Source organism: Cinclus cinclus, chromosome 38, assembly GCF_963662255.1.
Source record: "Cinclus cinclus chromosome 38, bCinCin1.1, whole genome shotgun sequence".
Lineage (NCBI taxonomy): Eukaryota > Metazoa > Chordata > Aves > Passeriformes > Cinclidae > Cinclus > Cinclus cinclus.
Window position 1 is genome coordinate 388,432 of NC_085083.1, and position 9,458 is coordinate 397,889.

Consider the following 9,458-nt stretch of genomic DNA (forward strand, 5'->3'; position numbering starts at 1 on the left):
GCCCCAAAAACACCCCAAAAATAGCCCCAAAAACACCCCCAAAATACCGCAAAAACACCCCAAAAATACCCCAAAAACACCCCAAAAATAGCCCAAACACACCCCAAAAATCCACTCAAAAAACCCCAAAAACACCCCAAAAATCCACAAAAATAGCCCCAAAAACACCCCAAAAATTCCCTCAAAAACACCCCAAAAATCCCCTCAAAAACACCCCAAAAATAGCCCAAAAACACCCCAAAAAACACCCCAAAAAATCCCAGACGCCCCAAAAACACCCCAAAAATACCCCAAAAACACCCCAAAAGTAGCCCCAAAAACACCCCAAAAATCCACTCAAAAACACCCCCAAAATAGCCCCAAAAACACCCCAAAAATCCACTCAAAAAACCCCAAAAACACCCCCAAAAAAACCCCAAAAAAACCAAAAAAAAAATCCCCCCCCTTCCAAAAAAAAAAAAAAAAAAATAAAAATCACCCCAAAAAACCCACCCTGAGACCCCTCCCCCCCCCAATAAATAAATAAATAAATAAATAAATAAATAAATAAATTAATAAATAAATAAAATGCTCTGGGGACCCCTCCCCAAAATTGTGGCACCCCCCGACAGGGACACGGCGAACGCCGTGAAGGAGAAATTTGGGAAGAAACTCTACGAGTCTCTGCTGGTGTAAGAACCGCTCCCACCCCCCCCCCCAAAAAAAAAAAAAAAAAATTTTGGGGGGGGGGGGGACCCCCTCCGTGTTGGGGTGGGGGTGGGGGTCTTGAACCCCCTCTCCCGGACCCCCCAAAATTCCAGGGGGAACCTCCCGGACATGAACAAGATGCTGGACAGGGAGGATTTCACCATGATGAAAAGGGCGATCTTCGCCACGCAGGTGCCTGCTGGGGGTGGGACCCCCTTTTTGGGGGTGGGACCCCCTTTTTGGGGGGGTGGGATCTCTTTTTGGGGGGTGGGACCCCCTTTTTGGGGGTGGGACCCCCTTTTTGGGGGGTGGGACCCCCTTTTTGGGGGGATGGGATCCCCTTTTTGGGGGATGGGACCCCCTTTTGGGGGGGTGGGACCCCCTTTTTGGGGGGATGGGATCCCTTTTTTGGGGGGCTGGGACCCCTTTTTTGGGGGGCTGGGACCCCCCTTTTTGGGGGGTGGGACCCCCTTTTTGGGGGATGGGACCCCCTTTTTGGGGGGTGGGACCCCCTTTTTGGGGGGTGGGATCTCTTTTTGGGGGGTGGGACCCCCTTTTTGGGGGGTGGGACCCTCCTTTTTGGGGGGTGGGACCCCCCTTTTGGGGGTGGGACCCCCTTTATGGGGGATGGGACCCCCTTTTTGGGGGGTGGGATCCCCTTTTTGGGGGGGTGGGATCTTTTTTTGGGGGGTGGGACCCCTTTTTTGGGGGGTGGGACCCCCCTTTTTGGGAGTCTGGGACATCTGGGACCCCCTTTTTGGGGGGGATGGGATCCCTTTTTTGGGGGGTCTGGGACATCTGGGACCCCCTTTTTGGGGGGTCTGGGACATCTGGGACCCCCTTTTTGGGGGGGATGGGACCCCTTTTTTGGGGGGGCTGGGACCCCTTTTTGGGGGACTGGGACATCTGGGACCCCCTTTTTGGGGGGGATGGGACCCCCTTTTTGGGGGGATGGGATCCCTTTTTTGGGGGGTCTGGGACATCTGGGACCCCCTTTTTGGGGGGGTGGGACATCTGGGACCCCCTTTTTGGGGGGGCTGGGATCCCTTTTTGGGGGGATGGGACCCTTTTTGGGGGTCTGGGACACTTTTATGGGGCTCTGGGACCCCTTTTTGAGGGGATGGGAAACTTTTTGGGGGGCTGGGATCTCTTTTTGGGGGGCTGGGACCCCTTTTTGGGGGGGTGGGACCCCCTTTTTGGGGGGTCTGGGACATCTGGGACCCCCTTTTTGAGGGGTGGGACCCCCTTTTTGGGGGGCTGGGACCCCTTTTTGGGGGGGTGGGACCCCCTTTTTGGGGGTGGGACCCCCTTTTTGGGGGGGTGGGATCTTTTTTTGGGGGGCTGGGACCCCTTTTTTGGGGGGTGGGACCCCCCTTTTTGGGGGGTGGGACCCCCTTTTTGGGGGGATGGGATCCCTTTTTTGGGGGGGCTGGGACATCTGGGACCCCCTTTTTGGGGGGGATGGGACCCCTTTTTTGGGGGGGCTGGGACCCCTTTTTGGGGGACTGGGACATCTGGGACCCCCTTTTTGGGGGACTGGGACCCCTTTTGGGGGGGGCTGGGATCTCTTTTAGGGGGGTGGGACCCCCTTTTTAGGGGGTCTGGGACATCTGGGACCCCCTTTTTGGGGGGGATGGGACCCCTTTTTGGGGGGTGGAACATCTGGGACCCCCTTTTTGGGGGGCTGGGACCCCTTTTTGGGGGGTCTGGGACATCTGGGACCCCCTTTTTGAGGGGTGGGACCCCTTTTTTTGGGGGGTGGGACCCCTTTTTTTGGGGGGGTGGGATCTCTTTTTGGGGGAGCTGAGACCCCTTTTTGGGGGGGCTGGGATCTCTTTTGGGGGGGTGGGACCCCCTTTTTGGGGGGTCTGGGACATCTGGGACCCCTTTTTGGGGGGGTGGGACCCCTTTTTGGGGGGGTGGGACCCCTTTTTGGGGGCTGGGACCCCTTTTTTGGGGGGCCTTGAACACTTGAGGACCCCATTTTTTGGTGATGGGGAAGATTTTGGGGGGGGTCCTTGTGCCCCTTTTTGGGGTGAGGGGGGGACAATTCCTGGGTCCCCATTTTTTGGGGGAGATTTTGGGGTTATTTCTCCCTTTTTTGGGGTGAAAATTTAAAATTTAGGATTGAAATTTGGGATTCCTGGATCCCCATTTTTTGGGGTTCCTGGTGTCCCTTTTTTGGGGTGAAAATTTAAAATTTAGAATTGAAATTTGGGATTCCTGGATCCCCATTTTTTGGGGGGGGGGGGGCGAGGACATTTAGGGGTTCCTGGTGTCCCTTTTTGGGGTGAAAATTTGAGGGTTTGGGATTGAAATTTGGGATTGCTGGATCCCCATTTTTTGGGTTTTTTTTGTTTTTTTGTTTTTTTTTGGTTTACTTCGTGGGGGTTGGTGGGTAGAGAAGATTTGGGGGTTCCTGGTTTTTCTTTTTTTTTTTTTTTTTGGTTTTTTTTTTTGGAGGGGGGGGGTGCGGGGGACTTGGGGAGATTTGGGAGGGGGGCGGGGGGGATCCTGAATTTTGGGGGAACCCCCAAAATTTCGCAGCGCCAGTCGTTCCCCCCCGTGTGCACCCACAACATGCTGGACGACGCCACCGACCCCATCCTGACCACGATCCGCAGGATCGGCCTCTTCAACAGCAGCAACGACAGGGTCAAGGTGGCACTTGGGGACACTGGGGACACTTGGGGACGTCGGGGACATTGGGGGGATTGGGGACATTGGGGACACTTGGGGACATTGGGGGGATTGGGGACACTTGGGGACATTGGGGGGATTGGGGACATTGGGGGGATTGGGGACATTGGGGACATTGGGGACACTTGGGGACGTTGGGGACATTGGGGGGATTGGGGACACTTGGGGGGATTGGGGGGATTGGGGACATTGGGGACACTTGGGGACGTTGGGGACATTGGGGGGATTGGGGACATTGGGGACACTTGGGGGGATTGGGGACATTGGGGACATTGGGGACACTGGGGACACTTGGGTGATTGGGGACATTGGGGACACTTGGGGGGATTGGGGACACTTGGGGACATTGGGGACATTGGGGGCATTGGGGACATTGGGGACACTTGGGGACATTGGGGACATTGGGGGGATTGGGGACATTGGGGACATTGGGGACATTGGGGGGATTGGGGACACTTGGGGGGATTGGGGACATCGGGGACACTTGGGGGGATTGGGGACACTTGGGGGGATTGGGGACATTGGGGACGTTGGGGGGATTGGGGATATTGGGGACACTGGGGACATTGGGGACACTGGGGACACTGGGGACACTTGGGGACATTGGGGGGATTTGGGGGATTTGTGGGGTCTGGAGCTCTTCAACAGCAGCAACGACAGGGTCAAGGTGGCACTTGGGGACACTGGGGACACTTGGGGACGTTGGGGACATTGGGGGGATTGGGGACATTGGGGACACTTGGGGACATTGGGGGGATTGGGGACATTGGGGACACTTGGGGACATTGGGGACATTGGGGGGATTGGGGACATTGGGGACACTTGGGGACATTGGGGGGATTGGGGACATTGGGGACATTGGGGACACTGGGGACATTGGGGGGATTGGGGACATTGGGGACATTGGGGACATTGGGGGCATTGGGGACATTGGGGACATTGGGGACATCGGGGACATTGGGGGGATTGGGGACATTGGGGACACTTGGGGGGATTGGGGACATTGGGGACACTGGGGACACTGGGGACACTTGGGGACGTTGGGGACATTGGGGGGATTGGGGACATTGGGGACACTTGGGGACATTGGGGGGATTGGGGACATTGGGGACATTGGGGACATTGGGGACACTTGGGGGACATTTGGGGACATTGGGGACACTGGGGACACTGGGGGGATTGGGGACATTGGGGACACTTGGGGACATTGGGGGGATTGGGGACATTGGGGACACTTGGGGACATTGGGGACACTGGGGACACTGGGGGGATTGGGGACATTGGGGACACTTGGGGACATTGGGGGGATTGGGGACATTGGGGACATTGGGGACATTGGGGACACTGGGGGGATTGGGGACATTGGGGACATTGGGGACATTGGGGACACTTGGGGGACATTTGGGGACATTGGGGACACTGGGGACACTGGGGGGATTGGGGACATTGGGGACACTTGGGGACATTGGGGGGATTGGGGACATTGGGGACACTTGGGGACATTGGGGACACTGGGGACACTGGGGGGATTGGGGACATTGGGGACACTTGGGGACATTGGGGACACTGGGGGGATTGGGGACATTGGGGACATTGGGGACGTTGGGGACATTGGGGACATTTGGGGACATTGGGGGACATTGGGGGGACATTGGGGGGACATTGGGGACATCGGCGTTTGGGGGGATCTGGGGGGGGTTTGGTGCAGTTTCCTGGCGGGAATTTGGGGTTCCTGGAAGGGGATTTTGAGGTCCAGGGAATAATTTGGGCTGGAGGGGGCGGATTTGGAATTCTGGGGAGGGAATTTTGGGATCCCCTGGAGGATTTGGAATTCTGGGGAGGGAATTTTGGGATCCACTGGAGGATTTGGAATTCTGGGGAGGGAATTTTGGGATCCCCTGGAGGATTTGGAATTCTGGGGAGGGAATTTTGGGATCCACTGGCGGATTTGGAATTCTGGGGAGGGAATTTTGGGATCCCCTGGAGGATTTGGAATTCTGGGGAGGGAATTTTGGGATCCACTGGAGGATTTGGAATTCTGGGGAGGGAATTTTGGGATCCACTGGAGGATTTGGAATTCTGGGGAGGGAATTTTGGGATCCCCTGGAGGATTTGGAATTCTGGGGAGGGAATTTTGGGATCCACTGGAGGATTTGGAATTCTGGGGAGGGAATTTTGGGATCCACTGGAGGATTTGGAATTCTGGGGAGGGAATTTTGGGATCCCCTGGAGGATTTGGAATTCTGGGGAGGGAATTTTGGGATCCACTGGAGGATTTGGAATTCTGGGGAGGGAATTTTGGGATCCACTGGAGGATTTGGAATTCTGGGGAGGGAATTTTGGGATCCCCTGGAGGATTTGGAATTCTGGGGAGGGAATTTTGGGATCCCCTGGAGGATTTGGAATTCTGGGGAGGGAATTTTGGGATCCACTGGAGGATTTGGAATTCTGGGGAGGGAATTTTGGGATCCCCTGGAGGATTTGGAATTCTGGGGAGGGAATTTTGGGATCCACTGGAGGATTTGGAATTCTGGGGAGGGAATTTTGGGATCCACTGGAGGATTTCCTCCTCTTTTGGGACAAAAAAAACCCAAAAATTTGATTTCTGGCCAAAAAAAACCATGGGGGAGAAAACATTCCAGAGGGAATTTAGCGACCCCGCCGAAGCATTTTTAGGTACTGGGGGGGGGTGGGAATTTTGTGGGATTTTGGGGTTCACATTCCCCCCCCCCCCTTTTTTTTATTTTGTTGTTGTTGTTTTTTTTTTGTCTTGTTTTGTTTTCTTTTTTTGTTTTTTTTTTGTTTTTGTTTTTTTTGTTTGTTTGTTTGGTTTGGTTGGTTTTTTGTTGTTGTTGTTTTTGGTTTTTTTTTTTTTTTTGTTTGTTTGTTTGGGTTTTTTTTTGTTGTTGGATTTTTTTTTTCTTGTTTTGGGTTTTTTTTTTGTTTTTTTTTTGGGTTTTTTTTTGGTTTTTTTTTGTTTTTTTTTTGGTTTTTTTTTTGTTTGGTTTTTGTTGTTGTTTTTGTTTTTTTTTGTTTTGTTTTGTTTTTTGTTTGTTTTGTTTGTTTGTTTGTTTTTTTTTGTTGTTGTTTTTGGGTTTTTTTTGTTTTTTTTTTTGTTTGTTTGGGTTTTTTTTGTTGTTGTTGGATTTTTTTTTTTGTCTTGTTTTGGTTTTTTTTTGGTTTTTTTTGGTTTTTTTTGGTTTTTTTTGTTTTTTTTTGTTTGTTTGGTTTTTGTTGTTGTTGTTTTATGGGTTTTTTTGTTTTTTTTTTTTTTGTTTGTTTGTTTGTTGGGGTTTTTTTTTTGTTGTTGGATTTTTGTTTTTTGTCTTGTTTTGGGGTTTTTTTTTTTGTTTTTTTTTTTTTTTTTTTTTTTTTTTTTTTTTTGGTTTTTTTTTGTTTGTTTGGTTTTTGTTGTTGTTGTTTTTGGTTTTTTTGTTTTTTTTTTTTTTTTTTTTTTCCCCCTCCAAGATCATCTTCCACCCCGAGTTCCTGTCCTCCACCAGCCCCCTCCTGCCCGTGGACTACGAGGAATTTGTCCGGGGTTGCCACCTGGGGGTCTTCCCTCCTACTACGAACCCTGGGCTACACCCCAGGTGTGAGCTGCTCTGGGGGGGGGGGGGGGTTTTTTGTGTTTTTTTTTTTTTTTTTTGGGGTGGGGGTGGTTCCCCACGGGTTTTGTGACCCCCATCCTCCTCTTCCTCCCCAAATTTTGGATTTCCCAGCCGAGTGCACGGTCATGGGCATCCCCAGTGTCTCCACCAACCTGTCGGGGTTCGGCTGCTTCATGGAGGAGCACATCGCTGACCCCTCGGCCTATGGTCAGTGCTGGGGGGGGGGTCCCCAAAAACTGGGAGGGGTCCCCAAAACATGGGAGGGGTCCCCAAAACATGGGGGAGGGTTCCCAAAACCTGGGGGAGGGTCCCCAAAACCTGGAGGATCCCCAAAACCTGGGGGAGGGTCCCCAAAACCTGGGAGGGTCCCCAAAACCTGGGAGGGTCCTCAAAATCTGGGAGGGGTCCCCAAAACATGGGGGAGGGTTCCCAAAACCTGGGAGGGGTCCCCAAAACCTGGGGGAGGGTCCCCAAAACCTGGGAGGGTCCCCAAAACCTGGGAGGGTCCTCAAATCTGGGGGAGGGTCCTCAAAACATGGAGAGGTCCCCAAAACCTGGGGGAGGGTCCTCAAAATCTGGGAGGCGTCCCCAAAACCTGGAGAGGTCCCCAAAACCTGGAGGGTCCCCAAAACCTGGGAGGGGTCCCCAGAGCATGGAGAGGTCCCTGACACCTGGGGGGTCCTTGACACCTGGTTCTTGGTGTCCCTGATGATTCCTTGGGGTCTCTGGTTCCCTGTGTTCCAACTCCCCACGGCCCCATCTCTGTCCCCTGTCCCTGTCCCTGTCCCTGTCCCCGTCCCTGTCCCCGTCCCTGTCCCTGTCCCTGTCCCTGTCCCCGTCCCTGTCCCCTTCCCTGTCCCTGTCCCTGTCCGTGTCCCCTGTCCCCGTCCCATGTCCCTGTCCCCATGTCCTGTCCCATGTCCCCATGTCCCCATGTCCCTGTCCCCATGTCCCCCATGTCCTGTCCCCTGTCCCCATGTCCCTGTCCCCTGTCCCTGTCCCGTCCCTGTCCCTTGTCCCTGTCCCTGTCCCTGTCCCCTGTCCCCGTCCCCATGTCCCTGTCCCCATGTCCCCATCCCTGTCCCCTGTCCCTGTCCCCATGTCCCATGTCCCCATGTCCCTGTCCCCATGTCCCCATGTCCCTGTCCCCTGTCCCTGTCCCCGTCCCTGTCCCCGTCCCTGTCCCATGTCCCTGTCCCATGTCCCCATCCCTGTCCCCATGTCCCTGTCCCCATGTCCCCATGTCCCCATGTCCCTGTCCCCATGTCCCCTGTCCCTGTCCCCATGTCCCCTGTCCCTGTCCGTGTCCCTGTCCCTGTCCCTGTCCCCGTCCTGTCCCCATGTCCCTGTCCCCATGTCCCTGTCCCCATGTCCCTATCCCTGTCCCCATGTCCCCTGTCCCTGTCCCCATGTCCCCATGTCCCCATCCCTGTCCCCATGTCCCTGTCCCCATGTCCCCATGTCCCATCCCTGTCCCCATGTCCCCGTCCCTGTCCCACGTCCCTGTCCCTGTCCCCATGTCCCTGTCCCCATCCCTGTCCCTGTCCCCATGTCCCTGTCCCATGTCCCTGTCCCTGTCCCCATGTCCCATGTCCCCATCCCTGTCCCCATGTCCCCTGTCCCTGTCCCCATGTCCCCATCCCTGTCCCCATGTCCCCGTCCCTGTCCCTGTCCCCATGTCCCCATGTCCCATGTCCCTGTCCCCATGTCCCCTGTCCCTGTCCCCATGTCCCCTGTCCCTGTCCGTGTCCCCTGTCCCTGTCCCTGTCCCCATCCCTGTCCCTGTCCCCATGTCCCTGTCCCCATGTCCCCTGTCCCTGTCCCCATGTCCCATGTCCCCATCCCTGTCCCCATGTCCCCTGTCCCTGTCCCCATGTCCCCATCCCTGTCCCCATGTCCCCTGTCCCTGTCCCCATGTCCCATCCCTGTCCCCATGTCCCCGTCCCTGTCCCTGTCCCCATGTCCCTGTCCCTGTCCCTGTCCCTGTCCCCATGTCCCCGTCCCCGTCCCATGTCCCTGTCCCCATCCCTGTCCCTGTCCCCATGTCCCTGTCCCTGTCCCTTGTCCCCATCCCTGTCCCCATGTCCCTGTCCCCGTCCCTGTCCCCTTGTCCCCGTCCCTGTCCCCATGTCCCCGTCCCTGTCCCCACGTCCCTGACTGCTGCCGGGGTTGGGGCTCGTGCAGGGATCTACATCGTGGACCGGCGGTTCCGAGCCCCGGAGGAGTCGTGCGCTCAGCTCACGGCGTTCCTGTACGGCTTCTGCCAGCAGAGCCGGCGGCAGCGCATCGTGCAGCGCAACCGCACCGAGCGCCTGTCCGACCTGCTGGACTGGAAATACCTGGGCAGGGTGAGGGGGGGCCCGGGGGGCGCCTGGGGGTCACTGGGAGTCATTCTGGGGGGTCTGGGGGTCACTGGGAGTCATTCTGGGGGGTCCGGGGGTCACTGGGAGTCATTCTGGG

General features: G+C 55.5%; 1 protein-coding gene across 1 annotated transcript in view; it reads left to right on the plus strand.

Moving 5' to 3' along the window:
- The window catches only part of MYBPC2 (myosin binding protein C2), a 66,220-nt gene that overhangs the window by 21,123 nt on the left and 35,639 nt on the right, over nt 1–9,458 (plus strand). Inside the window, 7 exon segments of the mRNA XM_062512557.1 lie at nt 612–671; nt 801–879; nt 3,235–3,348; nt 6,856–6,965; nt 6,967–6,980; nt 7,110–7,205; nt 9,183–9,398. Of these exon segments, the coding sequence (XP_062368541.1) occupies nt 612–671; nt 801–879; nt 3,235–3,348; nt 6,856–6,965; nt 6,967–6,980; nt 7,110–7,205; nt 9,183–9,398 (689 nt within the window).